At 48.9% G+C, this 26315-nt stretch overlaps 1 protein-coding gene across 1 annotated transcript; it reads right to left on the bottom strand.

Annotated features, from left to right (window-relative positions):
* Positions 1-2465: 2465 nt before the first annotated feature.
* On the bottom strand, positions 2466-6791 carry LOC114700051 (amiloride-sensitive amine oxidase [copper-containing]-like). The gene is made up of 4 exons (XM_028879467.2): positions 5006-6791; positions 3912-4197; positions 3478-3610; positions 2466-2777 (listed from the first exon to the last, which is right to left on the bottom strand). The coding sequence occupies exons 1-4, from the start codon at positions 6561-6563 to the stop codon at positions 2583-2585; spliced, it is 2172 nt and encodes a 723-aa protein (XP_028735300.1). The 5' UTR covers positions 6564-6791; the 3' UTR covers positions 2466-2582.
* Between the last annotated feature and the right edge of the window lie 19524 nt (positions 6792-26315).

Here is a 26315-nt window from a genome sequence, read left to right as displayed (position 1 = left end):
GGGCACCATCTCAACGAAGGACATGGAGTTCTTTGTTGAAGTTACTATCTCAGATGGCGCCAGCTCCAGCTCTTTCCTATTCATCAGGGAGGTGGGCACCAACCTCCACTCATCGATGCTCACGCCCCAGGATACCTGTGGTTTGAAACTCAGGCTCCACCTGGGCTGCTCAGCCGATGACCATGTGTAGCCCCAAGACTGCACACACCCAGTCTGTGCCAAGCTCCTTCACACCACCCCCATGGCTCTGAACACAGGGGAGGAGAGGACACAGGTATTTCCATCTCCAAGCCAGTACCTCTGGGAGCCTTGCTAGGCCTAATCACTCTCCACATCTCAGCGTCCTCTCTAAATCTAGCTGCAGCCTGAGCTGGAGCCTCTGGGTCTCCACTCACAGGTCGCAGGGCTGGCCAAGCCCTCGTGTGTGTTTCTATCTATTTCCTCCTCCACTTGCGTATCTCGTGTGTAGATAAACTCCCGCGTTCCCCCTTGTTCGGTGTTATCTTAGTGAGGGAACATGCTTTAGCCAGGGGCACAGCTTGGGCACAGCTGCCCAAGGCTTGGTCCCCAAGGGCTACAAAGTGCTCTCTCCTGGTAGTACAGCAGGCTGTACTGTAGGCCAAACTTCCTTTTAACGACACAAATTACCTTTTAGGAGATGCATTTTGAAATTGGTAAAGATATTCAATTTCAGGCTCTAGGGTCAAGCGGCCCTGGGTTCAAGTTCTGGTAAATGACAACAGGAAGGACTACCTTTGTGTAGGCTCTGAGACATGATATGAATGACAGTTCTGAAAGGAACTGAAGTCGTAGTGCTGGAGGAGAATGTAGGGTTCTCTGTCTGTCTGCTCTTGTTTCTTCTGTTCACAACCACAGGTTAGGAAAGTCCACCGCTGCCTCTTCAGTTCTGCAGGTTGCCCTGAACAATGTCCCCCTGTGTTGAGTAACACGTTCTTGGCTTAGGAGCTCTCTATTCCATCCCTACCTACCCCCCTCCCCTCTGTCTCCCCCTCTCTCAGTTTGAGACAGGGTTTCAATGTATAGCACTGGCTAGCCTAGACCTTGTTATGTAGACCAGGCTGGCCTCGAATTCACAGAGATCTGCCTTTATTTCTCTGCTGATACTGAAGGCATGTGCCAGCAGAGCTGGCTTTGTCCTCTTTCTATTTTGTGTATCTTTACATGCCTCTGTGTGTGCCCATGCTCCTGTGTGTGTGCCCATGCTCCTGTGTGTGCCCATGCTCCTGTGTGTGTGTGTCCATGCTCCTGTGTGTGCCCATGCTCCTGTGTGTGTGTCCATGCTCCTGTGTGTGCCCATGCTCCTGTGTGTGTGCCCATGCTCCTGTGTGTGCCCATGCTCCTGTGTGTGTGCCCATGCTCCTGTGTGTGTGCCCATGCTCCTGTGTGTGTGCCCATGCTCCTGTGTGTGTGCCCATGCTCCTGTGTGTGTGCCCATGCTCCTGTGTGTGTGTGCCCATGTTCCTGTGTGTGCCCATGCTCCTGTGTGGGCCTTCCTGGTGAACAATGTCTGTTGTCCAACTTTCCACCCTTTTTTTGAGACAGGGTCTCTCCCTGAACCTGGAGCTCACTGATTCTGCTAGACTGGCAGGCCAGGGAACTGTAGGCATCTGCCTGTCTCCATTGCTGGGGTAAAGGACATGGGCCACCATGCTTCCCCCTCTCATGAGGATGTTGGACGTCTGACTGAAGTTTCTCATACCTGCAGGGCAAGGACTAAGCTACTAATCTAGCTCCAGCTCTGGAGCTGTTAAAGACCTGTGTTCCAGTAGAGGCACTCTGGAAAATTCTGTTTCCTTGTCCTCTTCAACTGTTTGAGGGCAGCTATATATCTTTCACCTTTAGTTCCTGTAAAGGGTTCTTAGTTTCCTCCCATTCATGCACAAAAGTTAGCACACTATGCACACGATTGTCTGCCATTTTTCTTCTTCTATGAACTACACACTCTAGGTGTCTCCCTAGTCCTGACTCATACACTTTCCCCTGTCATCTGGCACCACAGTGGGGCTGTGCCTTGGTTGATTGACTGTTCTTACCTGCAGGTGCAGACTCCGTGGTCTCCAGACTTTGCCTGCTGCAGACAGTTCTACTGTGATCAACATACACATACGTTTTTGTTTGTTTGTTGATAAAGTGATCTTAGGGTGAACTTTAGATGATAAAACAACAACAAAAAGGATGAGATGTTGGTAATATTGTTAAATTTCCTCTTAGCAGTTTTCTTCTGCATGCCCAGATTTGAGGTGGGACAATTCCCATAAAGTTGCCCTAAGAGAGACCGGAAAGTCTCAGATATTGAAAAATCCATCAGCTAAAGAAACCCAGTATTTTTTGCCCTGGCAATGAGGGTTATTTAGCAATTAGTAGATATATTGTGCCCATGGCCACATATCTGAGTAAGCGGTACACGTACCCCCCCCCCCAGTTCTAGAAGCAATGCAGAAGGGTAGAATGTCAAAGGTTTATTGGATGTCCTTGTGGGGCTCTGGGGCTGTTGAGCTGGAGCTGAGGCTGGACTCTTGACACAGGGTTGTAGATGCCACTGAGGTTGAAAGTAGGAGGCATCAGGCAGACCCTGTCCCCAGTGACTTAGTGTCGGATAGATCTGTGGCAGCGGTACCTAGGTGTCTTTCAATGATATAGAAGAAGTTGAAAGGCCGGAGCGAGAAACCTACGAAGTTCCTCGCTGAGGTCATACTGGGGACAGTTTCAGAATGGGGCCCATGAGAGAATCCCACTGTCACCCAGGCCACCAAATCCTGTGGGAGAGAAAAAGGCTTTAGTGAACAAGGAGGTACTGTGGACCCTGGAAGGACTGGGTCATTTTTTTTTAAAAAAATTATTTATATTAATTAATTATTTCCAGCCCGTCACAGTTTCCCCTCCCTCCCTCCTCTCCTCTCAGTCCCTTCCCCCAACCTCACCTTTTCCCCACCCCCAATCCATTCCCCCTCCTTTCTCTTCGGAAAAGGGAAGGCCTCCCATGGATATCTTATCAGCCAGCCATGGCATATCAAGTCGCCATAACACTAGGCACCTCTTCTCCTATTGAGGCTGGATGAGGCGGCCCAGTAGGAGGGAAGGGGCCCCAAAGCAGGTAACAGAGTCCGAGACAGCCCTTGCCCCCACTGTTAGGAATCCCATAAGAAGACCAAGCTACACATACATGCAGAGGGCCTAGGTCAGTTCCATGCAGGCTCTCTGGTTGGCTGTTCAGTCTCCGTGAGCCCCTATGAGCCCAGGTTGGTTGATTCTATGGTTTTTCTCATGGTAGGACTGGGTCACTTTAAGATGTGTCTACAAACTTCCCCCAGAAGGCCTCAGCCCCATTGAAAAGAGGTTGGCTCATCGTTCATGACCTCTGAATTTGCCCTCCATGCAAGCCACACTTCTGGGACCAGGGACAGGTGAGAGGGTAGTGACAAGGACAGAGGAGGAAGGGGAGGACTAGGTCAATACCTGGTCTTCAATGCTCTCATTGTTCTGGAGGAAATCCTCAAAGACCACGGGGGGATCCCAGGGGTGGTTCTGGTTGTAAATGCTGGTGCTGCACCGCTCAGACTCCCAATATTTGGTCACTGCCAGGGAGTACCTGAAGATTGAGAAGCCAGGTGGCTCTGAGCACCGGAGCTGCCTCTGAGGCCCAGCTGGGGCTCAGAATGTCCCCAGGACCTCAGATGGGGAAGTTAGCGCTTCCTCCCAATGTGCAGTCATCTCCTGGGACTTTGTAAGAGTGCCCAAAGCCACCTGGGGGTCAAGAGCCCCACGAGCACCTTCCGCCCCCCCCCCAGTGCATGTGGATGCACACTCAGACTCACATGTGGGCTCAGAGCCTCAAGAACGGAAGCACAGAGAGGCATTCACTGTCAGAGAGGAGCCCCTCCCCGCCTCACCTGGCCCAGGTGAAAGCCAAGTCCTCCTGGGATTCAGGGGTCAGCTTCTGCTTAGATGTGGAGTAGATGTGTAAGCGGTAGCTGCGCCTGTGTCCCCAGATGTCCCTTTGGGGGCTGCTAAAGAGCAGGAACGGAGGCAGAGTCTGTCCGAAGGGGAAGGTGGCCTGGCGCTCCTGGGAATACTGTGTCTTCTCCATTGTGTCCTGGACCAGGTGGTGTCTTAGGCTGCCGGGGTTGGTGGCGTTCTTCTGCCTGGTCTGCAGTGTGTGGAAGCTGTTGTTGGTGCCTGGAACCATGAGGGGAGGCGGAGGTTGAGAACCAACTTCGATTAGAAGCTTTTTCCTTCCACCCTAGACCTCCAGCATAGGTCACATCCACAGCCAGCTGCCAGCAAGAAGCAGCAGCTGGGCTATGTGTGAGCAGCGAAACTAAGTGAACCCCAAACCAGAGGAGCTGGAGGACAGTTCGGGGGTCAGGTCTGGCAGTTGTGGTAGTTTCAGTGTGGCCCAGGCAGTTTTCAGGAGAGCTGTGACACAACCTTTTTGCCACTATTTTAACCCTGGAGAAGGGATAGCCTGTGTTACTGAAGGCCCGAGACTGGCAAGATATATATTCTGGGCCATAAAGACAAATGGGATTCATGAGTGACAGATCATGGTGGCCTTGTTCTGTTATTGGCTTTGGTGTCAAGTATCACAGCCATGACACTCCTCTGCGGTGACATATATCCAGGGACCACACTAAGCACCCCTGATGGGACTACAGACCCTCTGAGAGAGCTAGGCAGTGGCATTTCATCGCCCCCCCCCCCCCCACACTTCTTCCTCCCATCTGCTCTGCACCACTGAATTCAGACCCAAGGCAGATGTACACCTAACATTCTGGATAACACTAGGGTGCCACTCACAGCCACTATTTCTCAGATATGCATAACACTTCTTTTGCGGGGGGGGGGGCGGGGGCAGGGGAGGAAGCTCAGTGAATACTTCTGATTTAACATCAGGAAGTCTCCGCCCTATCTTTTGTGGAGTAAAGTTATTGGTGGGAAGCAGCTGAGTGACGGGGGGGGGGGCGTGTCTGATTTCAAGTCCTACCTGCCACATCCAGGTCAACACGGTAATGTACAAGGTGGGTGTGACTGTTGCCAAGTTGGTGAGTCATCAGGTGAGTTTCGCCCAACCCCTCAGGGGTGTAGATGGTGGTGTGGGTATAGCCTGTGGCATGCATCTTGGCTGAGAGCATGCCGTTAGTATAGAAGACGAAGTCCCAGATGTAATCAAAATTGTAGAGCGCTGAGGTTGCCCGCAGAACCAGCTTGTGTCCCATGACATCTGAAAAGAAGTTGATTTTGCCTGGAAAGTCATTGTTAAAGATGGGCCTAACAGGCACCCCCGTGGGGATCTCAAAGATGCAGAGGGCTCGTGGATAACGGACAGGCCCATCAGTGTCATAGTAGTGGATAACATCTAGGAAGGTGGCTGTCCCTGGACAGTTGATGCCAGGGGCTAACTCATGAGTCACACTGCCCATGCCCCAGCCTAGATCCATGGTCTTGGTCAGCTCCCCTGCAGGTGTATTTTCTCTATGCACAGCCATAGCTGTCTGCACGCTGATCTCGTAGGCTATAGGCTCATCCTTGAAGTGCACATTTAATATCCGCAGCCCAGAAGAGGGTCGAAGCTGGAAGGAGAAGCTCCAGCCTTTGTAGATCACTGTGTTGCCTTCTAGTCTGTATCTGGAACCATTGCCTTGTTCCACATGGGGGCCAGACTCGCTGAGGGGCATTGGGAATTCCCCACCAGGCTTGTTGATTTGTGGCTGCTCTGTGTTCTCGGGCAGCGGGTCCTTGAGGACCACTGTATCAACTTCTCCATCTGCATACTTCTGAGCCAGTTCTTCTGGGCTGCTGTAGAACTTGTCTTTATACCAGACCTGCTCTACTCTCCAGTCCTGGACATTCGTGCTCCCATGATCCACAAGGATCTCCAACCCTGTGGGTTGCAGGAGGTGGTCTTTCACGATGCGCTGCAAGAGAAACCAGGTGGCCCGATGTCTAGACTCCACACTGTGGGGTGCCACGTGGGTGAAGGTGAGGCACTGGCCGTTGCAGTCCTCTAGTGAGAAGCCGGTGGTGTCAAGGAAAAACTTCTGTAAAGGTGTGGTGGCCTCCTTGATTGTGTGGTAGAGAAGGCTTTGCTCTGCTTTGGACATGGGTCTGGATGCCCAGGATCGATGTTTTGCTGGCCTCGGGGACAGTTCTCTCATGTAGATGGGCTGTGGCAGGGGCCCCACAGCAAACTCGGTGACATTGGGGTGCTTCTGGGCACTAAAGAAAATGACCACACGGGCCTCCCGCACTGGAAGCTTTGTTCCCTTATCCAGAAACTCTAGGACATCCTTCTTCTTGGGCAGCAGCATCTCAATGAGGAACACAGCGTTCTTGTCTAAAGCCTGTGTGCCAGATGGCCGCAGCTCCAGCTCTGGTCTGCTCATCAGGAAGCTGTGCACGGCTTCTATCTCCTGGGCGCTGAGGTCTGCAAACACCTGGGCCTTGCCATTCAGCATCCAGTTGGGGTACTCTGCCATGGCCATCTGTAGAACCAAGATGATGGCCATGCAACCCAGTGTTAAGCTCCTTGGTGCCAGCCCCATGGCTCTGGAACTCACCAGAAGAAAGGAGAGAACTTAGGTATTTCTCTCTCCAAGCCAGCACTCAGAGCACTCTGTCTCTAAGCCTGTTTCCCCTGACTGTGCTTCCTCCCTTACCCAGCTGAAGCCAGAGTTGGAGTCTCTGGGTCCTCACCCACAGTTCACAGTGCTGTCCAGACCCCTGTGTGCATCCACCTGTTTCCTCCCTCTTCTGGAAATCTCTTATATTCTTTCTTATCTAGGTATCTCCCATTGCTTCCCCCTTTCTTGGTGTTATAACAGTGGGGAACGTTCTTCAGCAAGGTGCACCATGAGTCACAGCAGCCCAAGGCTTGGTCCTCAAGGGTTACTAATGGCCTGTGTTCTGGTGGGCCAGAGGGCTGTAGTCATAGCAAAATTCCCTTTCTGATTCAACAGATGATCACTTAGGGGGTTGCATGCTGAGATTTAGGTTAAATGTTCAAAGTGCAGGAAGGGAGCATGATACAAGCAAGAAAGGTAGATGGAATGGAGCGATAATAATGTTTGAAAAAAGCCACAGGGAAACATTTTATAAGCTTACTGAAAACCACACTACACTACACAGTGACACAGACACAGACAGACAGACAGACAGACAGACAGACAGACACACACACACACACATACACACACTTAAATGGAATATACCACACCAGGTGATATTGATCCCTCCAAGGAGCTGTTGACTAACAACAACCTCAGTGCCAGGCATGAGAAACTTCCTCTTGAGTTGTTGGTCAGGAGGATGTCCAAGAGACTCCAAGAGACTTCCAGAATAGTGGAGGCTATTGCCATTGCCATTGGCTGCTTCTCACAACTTGAAGGCAAGACTCAATTGCTGAAAACACCACACCCTTCAGATACAAGACTTGAAGAAATCCAACCGCATCTGTCCTGGAAGCTTCCTACTTAAAGACCAGGTCTTACTATTTCACAAGGTCTGTTCAAGCTCCCAAGGAAGAAAAACTATCAATACTCCTACTCAACTGTAAAGCTCACAAACAAACAATGAATGGCCCAGCAAGACATCCTGTATGGTGCAATAGTAGCATCTATCCCGGGGTGATGGACAGCCATCTAAATGTATTTAAGACCCACTCAATAGGTGGGAATTCATACCTGATGACTGTAAATGTAGCCAATTCCCCATGGCTAGAGAGGCAGGGTTGCTTGTGATACTCACAGACCTCAGCCCCTGCTGCCCTATCCTTTCCTGTACCTGCTAATGAGGCTTCCTGCCTGGTCCTACCAAGTACAGAGTTCCTGGGAAACATTGGCTTTGCATGGGAGCAGACTGCTGTCACTGGCATCAGGTTTTGTTTCTGCAGATCCTAACCTGACTGTGATATTCCTGGGCCCCAGATGAAAGTCCCTCTCTGAAGCTTTGCACCTGTCACTGATGCTGGAAGACTCCATCTGGCCTTTGCTTTCCACTCAAGGCTCCCTCTGGGTCTCTAGCAGGATTTCTCACTCATGAAGACAGAATGAGGTCAAGGCTTAACTCATGGCCTGAGAGTGGGTGGGAGGAATCTGAGTGGTATTTTCTATAATAGGCAGTTAATTGCTTTTGCTTCCCCAGATTAGAAACCTTTGGGAGAGAAAGCTGGTTATAGAGGCGCAGGGAGGGGCTCAGGGGCCGGTGTTACAGGTGTTCAGGGTACAGGCAGAAGTTCTGATGAGGGTGAGGACTTAGGTGCATTTCGATTAAATTTTTTTTTTCAAGACAGGGTTTCTCTATGTAGCTCTGGCTGTCCTGAAATTTGCTCTGTAGACCAGGCTGGCCTTGAACTCAGAGATATGCCTGGGTCTGCCTCCCCAGTGCTGGGATTAAAGTCATGTGCTACCACACTCAGCTTTAAAATTTAACTGTAGAAGAGGAATTAGGCAAAAGAAAGCATAGGCACTCCCCAGGGACATGGTGAGCAGCTGGGCACAAAACCCAAGCATTGTTTGGAATTGTGTTTTCTTAGGTCACATGTTCCACTCACAAGTGTGAGTGGCACAACCCTGAGGCTTGAACTTCCTGTTGGCTTCTTCCCCAAAGACAGACTTTCCCATTTGTCTCTTTATGCCTAGTATATATCCTGTTCCTCTGGTCAAAGTTGGCTAGAACCATCCCACACCAAGGGACTCTTAGTCTTGGGCCTGAATTTAACTGCACTCAGGGCCCACTCACTGTCCTTCAGCAATTTGTCCTTCAGTCTGTAGACGCTACAGTGTAGAGGATGCTGTGAACATTTCCACACACTGTGTGTAACGTCTTAGCTCTGGGCTGTTCTCTCTCTCTCTCTCTTCCTCTCTCTCTCCCTCCCTCCCTCCCTCCCCTCCCTCCTTCTCTCCCCTCCCTCCCTCTCTATGTGTGTATGTGGTCTTGTGTGTCTATGCATTGGTGTGGAGAATAGAGGTTGGCATCATATCTCCTCACTCATTCTCCACAATAATATTTGAGGCAGGATCTCTCACTTAACCTGGAACTCACTGATTCTGGAAGACTTTGGCATCAAGAAGCCTCTGGGATCTGCCTGTCTTTGTCCTTTAATTCCAGTTCTGGATTGCTGTCCTGCTACACTGTGTTCCATTTTTCATGTGTGTCAGGGATCTGAACTCAGGTCTTCACGCCTGGTGGCAAGCACTTTACTGATTGAGCCTTTATTCCACCTCCATCCCCTCAAGGCTATGTTCCTAAGGAGAGGAAAATTGGTTCCTTGTCTTTCAACTTTTTGAGGCACCTCAACACCTTTGCTTTCCGTTCCTATAACCCAGATCTCTAGTATCCTCCCATTCTTTCCCCAAAGTTAGCATAGGATGCCTGTTGTTCCCCACCGGTTTCTTCTCCCACTTAATATATCCTGCAGGGGTTTCCTGTCGGTCTTCAGACTGTCATCACTCATAACAGTTTTTTTCTATCACCTGGCACCAGGGTACAGCTGTGCCCTAATGTACTGACCTGTTCCCCTATACAAATGGAAAGTCTATTGTTACCAGACTTACTGGTACAGACAGCACCATAGTGACCCAGCACACACAATGCCCCCTCCCCCATGTGTTTAAAGAGAGATCTTTAGGGGTAAGCTTTAAATGCTAGAACATGACCAGGTAAAGGTATTGGCGATTTTGTTAGATTTCCCATAGTAGCCTCCTTCTGCATGCCCATCATTGAGGTGGGACAGTTTCCCTGCATGAAAGGGCTGAAAGCCTCAGACATTGAAACCCTCATCTGATGGAGAAGTCTGGTATCTTGTGGGCTTCCTTTGCTCAGGTCATAAAGGTCTTTTGGGGTATGATAGTGCAACAGGAGTGTGTTCCCTGGCCACACATCTGTGTATGTGAGCTCTCCACAGCTCTAAAGTGTATACAATGGTGGACACTGTCCTTATGGGGACTTGGGGTTTTTAGGTAGGAGCTGGGGATAGACTCTTCCCATGGAATTATGTGTTCTATTGTAGCTGAAAGGAGGAAGCATCAGGCAGACCTTGTGTCCAGGGATCCCGTGTCTGATGTAGTTGTGACCTTTGTACATGGGCCACATGATTACAGGGTCTCTGAATGCCACAGGTGGGTCCTCTAGGAAGAAGTTTGAATCAGAAGTCTATGGAACTCCCTGGTGTGACCTTTTTTGGAAATCTTCAGAATGGGTTATGTGTAAGAAGCCCACTATCAACAATGCCACCAAATACTATGGGAGAGACACAGAATTCGGTGGGCAGAGCAGTGTTGAGTACCAACCATTTGAGGGGATTCTGTCTTGGGATTATTCAGATGTGCCTATGGACTCCCTGACATGCCCTCAGTCCCATTTGGAAGAGTAGGCCCATGTGTCATCACTGTGGAACTTGCTCTCCACTCAGCAAGCTACTGTGGTGATATAATGTGTACCCAAATAAAGCTTGTCTGGGGATCGGAGGACAAAGTCAGCCACTAAATTAGACATAGAGGTCAGGCAGTGGTGGGACACACCTTTAATCCTATCACTCGGGAGGCAGAGATCCATCTGGATCTCTGTGAGTTCAAGGCCACACAGGGCTACATGAGAGAAACAGAGCCAGGCAGTGGTGACACACGCCTTTAATCCCAGGAAGTAATAAAGTATGACACAGAAAGGTATATAAAGCATGAGGAGACAGGAACTCACTCTCTTTAGACTGAGGATTTCGTAGAGGTAAGAACTAATGGCTGGCTTGTTCTGCTTCTCTGATCTCTCAGCTTTCACCATGATATCTGGATCTGGGTTTTTTATTAAAAGACCATCTAAGATTCAAACAACATCTGGCACCCAATATGGGAAGAGGGAGGGATCCATGTAAAGACTAAAAAGAAGGCCAGAGGTGGCAAGGGGGGTGGTCAGAGTTGGTAGCTCATCTTCACCATGCTCACAGTTCTGAGTGAACTCATTAAAAACTCTGGGAGGACCCAAGAGGTTATTTTAGTTCCAACTGCTGCTATACAGGTCAAATTCCCAATACTTGGTCAATGCCAGGGCTACCTCCAGGCTGAGAACCAGGTAGGTAGCTCTGGGCGAATGCATGCACCCTGATTCTCTTAGTACTTAAGTACACCCACCAAGACACACAGACACAGACCTCTAGGACAGAAGCATATGACACATGCAGTCACTGGTGTAGCTCCTCTCCTGCTTCCTGGCCTCCACGGGTCTCCTCACCTGGTGCATGTGACAACTGGTTTTTCCCTCAGCATGGAGTAGATCTGCTGGCCATAGTTGCTCTGTGTTCCCAGAGGTTCTTTTTAGGACTCTGTAGACTGGTTATGAGGCGAAGTCTGACTGAAGTTGGTGGTGGGCAGCTGTGTGTTCTTGGGAGTACTTTCTGTTCGGGTGTTGAGTTAACCAGGTAGTGTCTCAGGCTTCCAGGCTTAGTGATGTTTCCCCCCCTGCTGCTCTGCGGTGTCTGGAAGCTCTTCTCAGTGCCTTGAGGCATTAGGGGAGAAGAAAGGTGGGAATCAAGTGTTGGTACCGAAATGTCCTCTTTCCGCCTTGGCATCTCCAACCTAGACCACATCCTTGACCTGTTAACTGTCAGGAAGAAACCGTGCTGGGGCAGGCACCGAGTTAGCAGTATGTGCTAGAGGCCAAGAAACACACTCATACCACACACACACACACTCACACCACACATATACTCACACACCACACACACACCTCACATATACTCACACCACATACACACAAACACACACACATACACAAACTCACACCACACATATACTCACACACCACACACATACACCTCACATATACTCACACCACACACATACACACACACTCACACCACACATATACTCACATACCACACTCACACCTCACATATACTCACATCACACACACACACACACACACTCACACCTCATACACACGCTCATCACACACAGCACATATACACTCACACCACACACACTCACACCACACACACACACACTCACACCACACATATACTCACACACCACACTCCCACCTCACATATACTCACATCACACACACACACACACACACACACACACACACACACACACACACACACACACGGAATGGAGAGGACATCTCATGGGCCATTCCTGGTCTGAGGCAGTTTAAGTGTGACCATAGCCTGTCCTTTGAGAGCTGTGTGCTACTCTCTTCACTGCCTGGAAGATGAGGTGAGGTCAGAGTCCGGAGGCCTGGCTTACACCCGGGACCCCTGAGAAGCTGGGAGGACTCTGAGAGGTCCTTGCCGTCCCCGGGATTCATTGCTTTTGGTTCCTCAGATTGGAAGGTATTGGCAGAAATCTGGAGTAGCCTTTATTCTCCTGTTGAGACAGAGGCACAGAGAGGCTCAGGGGCTGTGTCGCTGTGTGTTCTCCATCAGCAGGGGCACAAGGGCCGGGCTTGGGTGAATTTCACCTCAAAAGGACTGGTAGAGTAGGAGTTCGGCAAAGGGAAGCCTAGGTGCCCAGGATAAGAGGCGTCATGGATGTTTCATGTATGTGCACTGTGTTTTCCCGCACGTGTCACAGGTCTCACTCACAAGTGTTGTGTGTTCACAAGAGTTTCCTCCTGGATTCTCCAGCTAGTCAAGACTTACTGCTTAGATCTTTGTGCTCAGATCTCAGTTTATGCCATGTTCAGAGCTGGCTGGACCCCTACCACACCACGCAACTGCCTGTGCTGCCCCTGGACCCAACATCATCCACTTCCCATTCCGACCCTCGGCACAAGATCTCCTGACTGTGACCATGAAAGGTGTGTGCTGCACCTGCCCATCGCTGGCTGGGCTGCTGGACTCACCCAGCAGGAACCAGCCCAGTGTGTGTATCCAGGGGGCAGCTCTTCTGTCCTTGTGTCTGCTGGCCTCAGTGGTTATAGTCAGAGAATGTTCTGAGAAGTCTTCTTGCTGTCCCAGACTCCTACCTCGGGACCCTCAAGCTTGTTGGGATCCATGGAACTGGCCCACCCCAGGAACTTCTTCTCTTAGCCCCATTTACCCTTCTGGTATTGATTAGCATGCTCAGAAACTCAAAGGACCTTGTGCTTTCTGGGTCTGGCCTCACAGGAGGGAATGAGACAAATGACTCTCAATGAACTCATAGTGATCGGGAGGGCCAGAGGCCAGCTGCTGAACTTTGGTCAGACTTTTAAAAATGTAAAACTAGATACCATTTCTTCGAGATATGTGTGCATGTCTCCTTCCTTGCCTTTACATGTGTTCATGTGTGTAGGTCAGAGCACAATCTTTGTAGCCTTCCTCGGGGGCTGTTCATCTTTCCTTTTGGCTTTTTTTTTTTTTTTGAGAGTGTCTCATGTGACTCTGAACTTGCTACATAGTCAAGGACGCTTCTCAACCTCTAGTCTTCCTGTTTCCACCTCCATGATGCTGGGATCACAGATGCATGCCAAACAAGGTAGGCTGGCTGCTCAGGATGCCCCAGGAACCTAACTTCTCTGCTTCCTCAACTCTGGGATTGCAAGTGCATGCCATCACCCCCAGCTTTGTGTCTGTGGGTTCTGGACATTGATTCTGTGTCTTCACACTTACAAGGCCAGCACTCAAGTGACTGGACTGTCTGCACATCCTCTAGATCTCAGGGCAGAAAACAGTTTTAAATTAGCATATTTAAATTATACACAGCAATCAGGTTCACTGTGGTGTTTTTATACATGTACTTAGTGGTTGATGACAGTCACCACCGTCACCCCTCAGGCCCCTTCCTTATTCCCATCCATCTTCTTTCTCCAACTTCCCCGTTTCTTTCATCTGTGTTTGTTTCTTTTTCTGGTGACCTGATGTGTTTCATTTTGGTTGCTTACTAGAGCTTTTTTTTTTTTTTTCCCTTACTGGAGCTTGCGGGAGGGTTTGTATGTTCGATCATGGGCAGCTAGCAGGTGGCTACACCACGGAAGAAAATGTGTCTTCCTCTTCGTCAACCTTTAATTAGGAGTGGGCCACATGAGTCCCACTTCCGTGACAGGGCACTGGCAGACCTGACCTTGTGTAGACCTCAATACCACTTCTTATTTTATTAAAAAGATCATGTCAGGCAGATCACTGGGAGTTCAAGGCTTAGCCTGGTCTACAGAGCTAGTGCCAGGACAGCCGGGGCTACACAAAGAAACCCTGTCTCAAAAAACAAAAAGATCCCCATCTTTAAATGGCTATGTATTTTCCACGTTAGTCAGTTTGGTGGCTGGCATTGCTTTACTGTCTGTCCTCCAGGAGCTGTGGTTGGAATCTTCATGGACTTCCAGACTTAGTGATCATTCTAGCCCCAGCTCTAGAGCTCTTCAGAGTTGTGTTCCTAATGAAGACACCAGGAAAAACTCCATATTTCTAGACTTATTAACTTTTTTCTGTTAACATTTATTTATCCTTTTCCAATTTTGCTTGTGTATGTATATAAATACTTTGGTCATGTCTCCATGATTCTCTTATTCCCGCCCCCGCTACACCCATCTTCTCAGTCAGTCCTTTCTACTCCTAGGTCTTCACTCATTATTTTTGTAGCTCACTGAATATAATTGGGGTTGCTTTTATGAACATGATTTGAGGGTTATTTGCTTGAGCAGGGGCAACTTTTAGTGGCTACACCATTAAGGAATGCCAGTCCTTTCCCTCAGCAACCATTAACTGCCTCAGGGAAGGAAATGTCTTATGATTCCCTCTCCCATCCATGATGGAATGTTGATGGAACCCAGACTTCATTTTTTTTTGAAACAGGGTTTCTCTGTGTAGCTTTGGTGCCTGTCCTGGATCTCGCTCTGTAGGCCAGGTTGGCCTTGAACTCACAGAGATCCACCTGGCTCTGTCTCCTGAGTGCTGGGATTAAAGGTGTGCGCCACCACCACCTGGCCCTACATTTCATTTTTAAGAGCAATTTAGGTTCATAGAAATGTTAAGCAGTGGTGGCGCACGCCTTTAATCCGAGCACTTGGGAGTTAGAGGCAGGCGGATCTCTGTGAGTTTGAGGCCAGCCTGGTCTACAGAGTGAGTTCCAGGACAGTCAGGGCTGTTACACACAAAGAAACCCTGTCTTGAAAAAGAAAAAATAGAAAGAAAAAAAAAAAGAAAAGAAATATTAAGCAGGAGGCATAGACAGCTACTCCATATTATCTAAGCCCTCATGAGCCTCCCCAACTATTAGCACTGACCAGCATGGTCCATGTGTGACAACTGCTGAGCCACAGGGACATGTCATTACCAATTACCATCAAAAGCCCATGGTACACACTGGGGTTCACACTTGGCACGCATCTAGAGCAGCAGTTCTCAACCTGTGGGTTGTGACCCCTTTGGGGGCTGAATGACCCTTTCACAGGGGTCACCTAAGACTATCCTGCATATCCGACAATTACACTGTGATTCATAATGATAGCAAAATTACAGTTATGAAGTAGCAATGAAAATAATTCTATGGTCAGGGGTCACGACAACAGTAGGAACTATATTAAAAGGTTGCAGCATTAGGACGTTTGCGAACCACTGGTCTAGAAGATCCTGACAAATGTGTAGTGACAGGCACCGCCAGAGAAGTGACGTGGACTGTTGTCACTCTGAGCACCCCTCTGCCTCTCCCCCTGCAGCTTGACCCTCGCCATCTACTGAAATCCCACTGTCCTTTAGGAAGGTGGGGACGGGGTCCTGCAGCAGGCACTGAGCATTCCCACGGCTTTCACGTCTTTCGTAGATGGCCTCCCACTTTCCATTTCGTATCCCTAAATGCCTTTCTTCTTAACCCTAAAGGACGGAGATGTGGAAGAGAGGTAGAGAACCCTGTCTTCTTACACAAGGTGGGTAGCAGGGGGAGGGCACAGTGTCAGTGGAGCTACAGAGGGCAACAGAGGACTTGCCTGCCAGGGGCCCTTCCTGTAGCCCCTTCTCTGCTGGCCTTGTCTGTGACCCGTCAGAACACACCTGTGAGTGCCGCGTTGGTGCTCTCGTGTTCATTCAGCTGGTACCACCGAGTTCCCTCTGCATGTACAGCGTGAGAAGACAGCAAGGAGGAGACAGGAGAGCGATGTGAGGAGCCTACCAAGCATGGTGGGCACACACACACACACACACACACACACACACACACATACACACACACACTCACACACACACACACACACACACACGCTCACACACACTTACATACACACACACTTACACACACACACACATTCACAAACACACACATACATACACACTTACATTCACAAACACACACACATACATACACACTTACATTCACAAACACACACATACATACACACTTACACACACACTTACACACACACACACACACACACTCACATGAGTAGAGCCCACACATACCATTTGCCCTCTGTTTTCTAACATGGTCTCTTACGAGTGCTCTTAAACTCTTTATCTATACCAATTACAGCCTTCCTTTCTTCAGGAACCACTGGATCAGGGGTCTCCAGACTTCCATGACTGTTTCTCTTGCTTCTAGTACCTTTTTTGGGAGGTGACCCTGACTCAGACTTGCCATGGATTATATCTCTGCACAGTCTTGGGAGTCAGTGTTACATAGACAGGGTGGGGTTCCCCATCCGCTTGCTCTTCTGTTTTCCTCTGTCTGCAAGTGTGGGGCAGAGAACTAATCCTACCTTGCTAGTTCTTCAGGGCGCTCTGAACAATGCCCACACACCTTGGACATTTTCTCCTCAATTCTAGATGTATTTTTATCATCCTTCCCCCTCTCCATCTCTTCATTTCTTTTTGTGTGTGACATATGTGTGGCTGTGTCTTTGTGTGCATGTGTTTGCAGTTGCTCATGTATGTGTATATCAAGCATTGGGAAGGCAGAGGCTGACATTGTATCTTTCTCAGCCATTCATTATTTTTTTGAGATGGATCTCTCACTGATTCTGCCTCACTGGCTGGCCAGCCAGCCCCAGGGTCCACTGTTTCCACAGTCTTCCTCATGACCCTGGAGTTATGGACGTGACACTGTGCTCAGGTTTTCATGGGTGTTGGGGATCTTAAATGAAGACCTCGTACTTGAGCAGCAAGCTCTGAATGGACTGAGCTACTGTCCCAGCTGCAGCTCCAGAAGTTGTCAGAGTTGAGTTCCTAACGAAGACACCATGAAAAAGTCCATTTCCCTGTTCTGTCCAGCTTTTAAATGCCACTTACATCCCTTCCATCTTCCATTCCTGGAAAGATGGATCCAAAGCTTTCATACGCGAAAGTTAGTGGGCTGCATGCGCTGCTCCGTGCCACTTTCTTTCCATAGTTGGTGGTGGTTTCCCTACTCTCCACAGACTGTCCTTACCCAGACACCTTTTCTCCCACCGAGCACCACCATGCAGTGGTGCCCTAGTTTATTGGACTGTTCTCTATAGATAGGAAGTTAGGTGTCTTCAGACTTTCATTGTTACAGAAGTGTTACAAGGATTCACCACACATGTGTATTTTCTTTTTCTGTGTGAACGGAGAGACCTTGTGGGCAGCAGCCAGAGAGTGAAGGTGTTTGTCATTTTGTTAGATTTTCTCATAGCACCTTCTTCAGGCATATCCATTATTGTTCAGACAATCTCCTTGCAGTGAGAGAGAGAGAGAGAGAGAGAGAGAGAGAGAAAGAGAGAGAGAGAGAGAGAGAGAGAGAGATCAGAGAGAGTGGTTAACCTATTGATACAGATGCCTAGCATCTTCCCATGCTTTATTTGCCCCGATCATGGAGGTCTTTTGGGGGCACACTAGAAAAACATGAATGGAGCCCATGGCCATCTGTCTGCATATATGACATTACACACTTCACAGCTCCAAACAGGGTATCCAAGGAAAGCTGAAGGGTTGATTGTCTGCTTTTGTGGCGTTCTTGGGTTATTTTCCAGAAGCTGGGGATGAACTCTTCACACAGGATCATAGGTCTTCTTGTAACTGAACTGAGGGGGGGCATAAAGCAGGCCCTGTCCCCAGAGAACCAGAGCCTCGGATGTAAGTAACCAAATGCCATGGGCTCCATTTTGGTCCCCGAACTGACTACATAAATGCGACTAAGACAAAAGGGTGGAGGAAGACATCACCGGCCACTGGCAAGGAGAGCAAGGGGCCATTCCCAAGGGATGCTGGCCCTGACAAGGAGGTGATGACTAGGTTGGGGGGCTGCCTAGACTCAGACAGCAGGCACTTTGGGGAGGAGACATTGCTGCACATACCTAGTTTGTGAATACAGCTTTAGTTGGAAACAAAGGAAAGGGTGTTTTGAAATACATCAGCACAGGGGTCCCCCCTGAGGTGACTGCCTTCTTAGACACTAACAGGTTGCCTTTGAGACATCTCACTTTCCATTCTTGAGAGGGTCAGGCACAGAGGTCTTGTTCTTTCTGATGGATAGGGGTGCCACACCTGTCTAGTTAGAGGACTAAAACTCTCTTGTTGCAAAAACAAGATAGGTCTCAGGATTACCTCGGGCAGTCTCACACTGCAGCTTGAGTGAGTACCTATGTATACGACTGTTTTGTTAAAATAACTTAAAGGTGACATAAATCAAAAATTAAATCAACAAGCTTCAGATTTGTGATTTATGTAGCCCCCAAATATATGACATCCTAGGAATCTGGGCAACATCATAGTTAAGTAATCAGACCAGCGAAAAGATTAAGATAAAATAAAGATTTCTCATAGTCTCATTCTACAGTATAGTATACATACATACTGAATGTGTAAACTTTTGGTTAGAACACAAGATGCCTACACCCATGTTGTGCACATGATGTGCTATGCCAGAAACATAGATGAACATGTCTGTGTTTTTCTATAGTATCAGAATTTATTGAAGAATAATAAATTCATAAGGTTTAGTACTTTCAATGACAGCAGTTTGTCATATAATCCTGCTTGCCTTGGAAATCCAGCCAAGGCAAACACAGGTTCTTTTGTCCCAATCTTAATTACTAGTATCAACTCTCATGTCACACAGCACACAGTAAATATGTATATATTTATATGTACTAATATATGTGGTTTACAAAATAAACACAAGTTAAAGAGGCCGAAACAGAGTTTAAAAAGTGAGCTGAGGAGTCTGTATCGATAAGACAAGGAACCAGACCTGTGCCGGGAGGGAGCAGCTGCTGGGCTGCTGGAGTCAGGGTTTGAGAGAAGATGAGCTTAACTGCAAGAGGAAGGTCAAGCTGTGGGTCAGGAGCAGGAAATGCTGGATTCAGGTTCAGGTCCAGTTTCAGATGAGTAAAGACACAGGCAGTCAAGCGGGCTGTGTCAATGGTAGCGAACTAGGCAGATCCGAAGTTCCAAGGACAGTCAGTCCTGGATGCACACCCCAGGTGTCAATGACAGATTAGTGTGGGGCCACACCGTCTCAGGACTAGCTTTCCATCACTATAAGGGGGTTCAGGTGAAGGCATCTCACCCTTTCCTTGGTTTGCCGTATTCAATAAATTCACAGGTCTGGTTTCTCTGATATGGTTTTAATTGCTCATGTGTCTATGTCTCAGTTCACCCCAGTGAATTTACAGGGTGATTCTCTTTCTACTCCCAAGAATAAGTAATTGACCAGCCTGACTGAGGGTGAAGTTTCTGGGTCAACTCAGGGCCTGCAGTCACCCTGCTCCCTCAAAATGGAGGCAAATCTTCTTGTGAAGTAGAATTTCTTAGGACAAAGCCCACCCTGAAAAAAAAAACCCAAAACACTGTTTTGCACAACGTGAAATAGCAGAGTAGTTCCTAGCCTGGTCTCAATACACGGAAGAGTTAAGCTGTATAAACAAACAGACCAAGCAGGATAACAGGACTCATTTCCTGTTCTGGCTTTTACCAGGGCTTACTGTGCTTTGGTTAGAAGGTGAGGTGCCCAGATGAGATGTGCCTTGGCATAGGGGGCAGTTGTCCCATATAGACAGGATGCGGCAGGGGGACCCCCACAGCAAACTTGGAGACATTGTTCCTGATTATCAAGAAGATGGCAACACAGGATTCTTGAAAGGATGTCTTTTTAAATTTATCTGGAAAATCCAGGACATCCTTCTCAGGCAGCAGCATCTCAGTGGGGAAGACAGAGTTTAAAGGAATAAATCCTAATGAGCAGCCTTGAGTTGATACCAGAGATCCCTAAGCCCATCTCCTGTGGAGTGTAGTTATTGTTGGAAAACAGTTGAATGACTAGGAAGATATGTTACTGAGTCCTAACTATCATATCCAAATCACATGATAATGTATAGGAAGGTATGGGTTTTGTCAAGTACGTGTAGGTGAGTGCTGTGGGTAGGCCATTCTGGGATATAGAAGGTGGCATGGGCTGTGTATCATGGCCTTTATCATCTTGTTAGGGTAGAAGATAAGATTCCAGAAATAACCGAAGCTGTAGACTGTTATGATTGTGTGCAACACCAGCATACATGTGTCTACCTCCACATAGAAGATGAAGGCCCCATTGGAAGCTGGAACTAAAGAAGAACTGAAGGGCACTGGCATTGGCATCTCTGAGACATAGAGGGCTTATGGACAGCAGACAGAGTGGTCACTGTCATAGTGGTGAATGACATCCAGGAAGGTGGCTGTGTCATTGCCAAGGGCTAACTCATCAGTGACATTGCTAAGGCCCAAGCTCATACCCACTACCACGCCGGAATGTGTACAGGTGTGTCCTTCAGACAGTGCTACAGTTATATGCCCTCCTAGGCTTTATGCGAAACCCCGAAGTTTAGCATAATGATATGCAGCCAGAGCAAGAACACATCTGGAAGGGGAAGCCCCATTTTCCACAGAACACACTGCTTTCTTCTAGGTCCTACTGTAGAGAGCGGGAGTGGTCCATGAGGGGGCCAGCCACATTGACAGACTCCCCTGGGGCTTGTAAGGAGAGAAGAGTGGGGATTGCTCTGTGTTCTTGGGCAGTGGGTCTGCAAAGACCTTTGTGTCCACTTCTCCACCCTCATACTTCTGAGACAATTCAGAAACAGCTGCTGCATGATAAATCAGCTCACACTGGCTGGATTAGATGCCATGCTGGGCCCGCATGCCTGCCTGTAACAGCCAAGCACTTGCTGTTACAGACCTGGAGGGAGAAGCCAGCGATGTCAGAGAAAACTGATCTAAGGGCTTGGTGGCCTCCTTCAGCATGTGGTAGAGGAGGCCACACTTGGCTTTGGAGAGGAGTCTGGATGCCCGGGATGGGTGGTGCTCTGGGCTAGGGAATAATTCTTGCATGTAGAATGGCTGTGGCAAGAGTCCCACAGTAATCTCAGTGATGGTGGCGTGTTCCTGGATTCTAAAGAGGACATGGGCTCCCACACAGGATGTCTTGTTCCTTTATCCAGAAAATCCAAGATGGCATTCTTGTTTGCCAGCATCTCGTTGAGGAACATGGAGTTCTTGGCCAAAGTCAGTGTACTGGATGGCTGCAGCTCCAGCTCCATCTTGTTCATCAAGAAGGTGTGTAGGACATTCAGCTCATGGGCACTGAGTTCAAAAAACAATGCTCCTTGTCATTTACGGCCCACAGCCACTGGGGCCCTCTTCTGGTGGTTTGTGGTACCAAGCTTGTTGTGCTACCTCCATGGTCTGGAAGAGGAGAGGACTTGGGTATTTCCCTTAGAGTCCCTTGTCCCTAAGCCTCATCCTGTCCCTACGCACCAAGCTCCTTCCTAATATGGTAGCTGGAGCTGGAGGCTGTGGTTTCGTCCTTCTCAATCATCCAGGTCCCATGATCATCGGCTTATTTCCTGTCTCACCTGCCGATCTTTTATACGATTTCTCGTCTGGAGAGGCTTCTGCATGTTTCAGTGGGGGACTATTTCCTAGTCAGGCACACCGTGAGCCACGGAAGTCCAAGGTTTTGTCCTTAAGGGCTGCAATGTGGCCCAAGGCACTAGGAGCTAGACAGATCCCAGGCAGACAGACAGACAGGAAAAGGGGCCACGGATAGGTAATGAGAAAGGCAAGCGTCCAGTTTCTTCCCCACCTTCTGACCCCAGAAAAAGATCTTGAGGGCTTTTCCTACCTACAGCAGCCACCCTTACCCCAACTGAGCTACCCAGGCTGGGTCAGACATGCCCAAGGCTGGTCCTGAACACATTTATCTGAAGCCGTAGGTAGGTCAGCTCTCTTTTCTTTGTTTAAACTGACCAACCCAAAATTAGGGGAAGGGGACCCATTTGTGGCCATCAAAACCACTTAAAACCCTGACCCTTCAGGCAAAAAACAAATTACAGTTCCCACAGTGCTTCTCAGTCTCTCTCTCTGCCTCTGTGTCTCCCCGTCTCTCTCTGTATCTCTTTATCTCTCTGTCTTTCTATCTCCATGTCTCTTCACCTTTAATGGTGTCTCTGTTGCTGTCTGCTGTGTCTGGAATCTGTCCTACCTTTTAATTCTTTAATTAACAAAGAAAGTGCTCCCTTCAAGATCTATAGATGGGAACACTTATGTCCTGGAGGGACAGAAGGCGGCACTAACAGCAAAATTGCCCTTTGATGGGCCAGACGACCTTTCTGACGGGTGCGTTTTGAAGTTCAGTTAAGTCACTCAAGTGCAGACCCCTGAGTCAAGCTCCCTGGGTTCAAGTCCTGGGGCATCACAGCACTGAAGACTACCTGTGTGACCTCGGCCACAACTTTTAAACACTGGCCAATAAAGAGGATGATGGCACAGAGTTCCTGCCTAAGATGTGGTTTTCCTATATCCAGAAAATTCAGCACATCTCTCCAAGGTATTGGAGTTCTTACCCAAAGAAAAAGTGTTGGATAGCCCTAGATCCGGGTTCTCTCTGTTTATCTGGAAGGTGTTTACAGGTCCTCACCCGGACAACTCAAGTCCTAGAGTACCTGTACCTGCCATTCAGGATCCACTTGGGATCCTCTGTAACACCAAGGTGGCAAGCTGCTCCTCGGCATCCGCATAGCGCTGGAATACAGCAGAGGAGAGCGGGAGTGGGGTGGGGTGGGGTGGGTGGGGATGGTCTCATTTTTTCCCATCACCTGAACTTCCTCGCTCCAACTGAAGCCAGGGCTGTAGCCTCCGGTCCTTACTCAAGGTTCCCAGAACTGTCTGTGTGTGTCATTTCCTCTGTTTCTTGAAAATCTCTTCGCGTCTTTCCTGTTTAGGTGGCCTTACACATTTCCCTCTGTTTTGGGTGTTATCTAAGTGTGGGAACATTCTTCAGTCCCAGGTGTACCATGAGTCACAACCATCCAAAGCTTGGTCATCAAGGGCTAACCTATGCTCCTGTCCTGGTAGGGCAGAGGGCAATGGTAGCAGCAGAGCTACCTTTAAATTATAAAAATTAGTTCTTTGAGAAGTTCATGCAGTGTATTTTGAACACATTCACCCCTCTCGGTGGCACAAATGTTCCGGGAGTTACCAAGCGTTTTCTCATTGGATTGAAGACCTGCTCCAGTGTGATGGAAACCATACCTGCCACCATGAAAGGAGCCAAGAACTTGTGGCTAGATACGTCCTAGGCCCTAGGGGGACACCCCAGTGCTGTCACCCAGGTATACGCCTAATGCCGTTATTATACCCATCGATCAGGCCGTATCTCACTTCTCATTAGTGAAGCTTCTCCTTGCAGTAGATGGTAATTAGCAGAGACCCATGGTCAACATGCAGGGAAAAAAACAAACCCGCAGAGTTCTCAGAACTAAGGTATGAATTACCCTTTTGGGAACGTGTTGTGAAAGCTAGTATAGACTTCCCGAGTCAGCCTCCTGGACGGAGGTGCCTGGATGGAAGTCCTGGGCAACCTTCCTTAGTGTTGGATTTGAGGGTTGTATATCCGAGGGTCAGAGCCTTGGAGGGAAGTGCAGGGTTTCCTCATTTGCCTTTCTGTCTTCCTCTGTCCACAGCACCAGGGTGGGGACGTCCTCATTCACCCATTTAGTTCTTCAGGTTGCCTCACATGCCTGGGGTAACATCTCTTCATCTCGAGATCTCTCTCTTTGTTGTTGTTGTTGTTGTTGTTGTTGTTGTTGTTGTTGTGTGTGTGTGTGTGTGTGTGTGTAATAAATGTATGTGAGCATCCTGTGGAGGTCAGAAGCAGATATTGGATGTGTTCTTCACTGACTCTCTACCTCATTTTTTGAGACAAGGTCTCTCACTGAGACCTGGGCTCACCGACTTTTCTATACTGACTAGAGTGAGACCAAGGGATCTCTGTCCCCTGACCCCACCTCAGTGAGAGGGTTACAGACAAGCACCACTGTGCCAAATTTCATGAGGCTGTTTGGGATCTGAACTCAGGTCTTCATGGTGTGGCAAGCATGTTACTGACGAGCCATTGTCCCAGTCCCAGCTCTGGGGTTCTTCAGGGCTGTGTTTCAGATGGAGCCATGATGGAAAAGTCTGTTTCCTGCTCCTGCTTTTCCAGGGTACCCAAATGCCCTTCCACCTCCCCTTCATGGAGAGATGGCTTTTTATTCCTTTTTCATCCTTACATAAAAGTCAGCTTACTATTCATGTAGTCTGTCATTTTCCTCCTCCCACTTAATATACGCCTCTGGGTTTTCCTTATCATCTACAGACTTCCCTGACTCACAGTGTCCCCATCACCCAGCACCAAGAGCAACTGTGTCCCAGCTCAGTGAATGCTTATCCCCACAGAAGGAGAGCAGGCTCCAGACAGTAGTGCAATGAATCAGCACACACACATCTCTCATGTGGCTTTAGAGAAGCCAGAGACATCTCCTAGGTGCTGGACTATTAGCCGAAGCGTAAAGGTGTTGGTATTTTTATTAATTCCCCTAGGGTATCTTCCTTCAGCGTGCACGTCATTCGTGTTGGACAGTTCCTGTGCAGCCTCCATGAGAGGGAGCCAAAAGTCTCAGATACTGAAAACCCTACTGGTATCTATTGTCCCAGTGGACTGCCTTTGCCTTGGTCCTGTGGTCTTTGGTGGGAGGGGGTTTCTGTACATGAGAATGAAGCCCAAGACTACCTGTCTCTGTGTGTGGCCCACGTCCTCCCCCTGCTTCTAAGAGCGGTGTACTAGGGTGGAAACTAGTGGGGCTTTAGTTTGATTCTGTGGGGCGCTGGGGCTGTTAGCCAGGGCCTGAGGCTGTGCTCTTCACACAGGATTGCAGGGCCCATCATAGTTGAAAGGAGGCATCAGCCAGGCCCTGCCTTTGGGTACCCAGTGTCTGACAGAGTGGGGGCCACTGTTCAAGGATTTCTCAGGATGCCACAGGAAAAGTTAAAGGGCTGGAGCGAGAAGCCTACAGACTTTGGGGTGCTCCCAGGCTCTTAAGAAAAGGACAACACAAGCTTCCCACACAGATGCCTTTTTCCTTTATTCGGAAATTCTGTCACATCCTTCTTCCCAGGCCGTACTGTCTCAATGTGGAACACAGAGTTCTTGTCTAAATCTGTGTGCCGGATGGCTGCAGCGGCAGCTCTGGCCTGCTCATCAGGACGGGGCGCACAGTCTCGACCTCCTGGGCGCTCGGGTCTGCAAACACCCGGACCTAGCCATTCAATGTCCAGATGAGTGCTCGGCCTGACCATCTGTGGGATGGAGATGATCACCCAGCCCCGTGCCAAGTTCTTTTGTGCCAGCCCCATGGCTCTGGAACTCAGCAGAGCAGAGAAGATGATGTAGGTGTGTCTCTCTCCAAGCCAGCACTCGGAGCACTCTGTCTCTAAGCCCTGTCTCCCCTGACTGTGCTTCCTCCCTTACCCAGCTGAAGCCAGAGTTGGAGTCTCTGGGTCCTCACCCACACTTCACAGTGCTGTCTGGACCCCTGTGTGCACCCACCTGTTTCCTTCCTGGTGTGAAAACCTCATGTAGTCTTTCTTACCTAGACCATTCCCATGTTTCCCCCTGCTCTTGGTGTTAGCTGATGGGGGAAATTTCTTAGTACAGCCCACCACGAGTCACAGCAGCCCAAGGCTTGATCATCCAGGGGAGCAAAGGGCTTATGTGCTGGTGGGACAGTTGGCTGTATTGACAACAAAACCACCGTTTGCACATCACAGATTACCTTTTAGGGGCATGCATTTTGAAATTTAGTATGTCCAAGGTATAGTTTTTAGGGTTCAGCTGCCTGGGTTCAATTCCTGGTACATTACAACACTAAGGACTACTTGATGACCTTGAACATGCTATTTAAAGGCCTCCCTCATCTTAACTGTGGAAAGGGAATGATTGGAGCAGCATACCATTTTCTAAGGTTACAGAAGGGAACAGTAAATAGGAAGTGTGTGGGACAATGCTGGCCTTCCAGGAATGCATGCTGGAGTGAACCTGCCGATATCATTCAGACCACAGCACTTTGGAGATTTTGAGTAA

The sequence above is a fragment of the Peromyscus leucopus genome, chromosome 3, assembly GCF_004664715.2.
Source record: "Peromyscus leucopus breed LL Stock chromosome 3, UCI_PerLeu_2.1, whole genome shotgun sequence".
NCBI classification, from domain to species: domain Eukaryota; kingdom Metazoa; phylum Chordata; class Mammalia; order Rodentia; family Cricetidae; genus Peromyscus; species Peromyscus leucopus.
The sequence above is the reverse complement of the archived record's forward strand: the minus strand, read 5'-3'. Positions and strand labels throughout refer to the sequence as shown.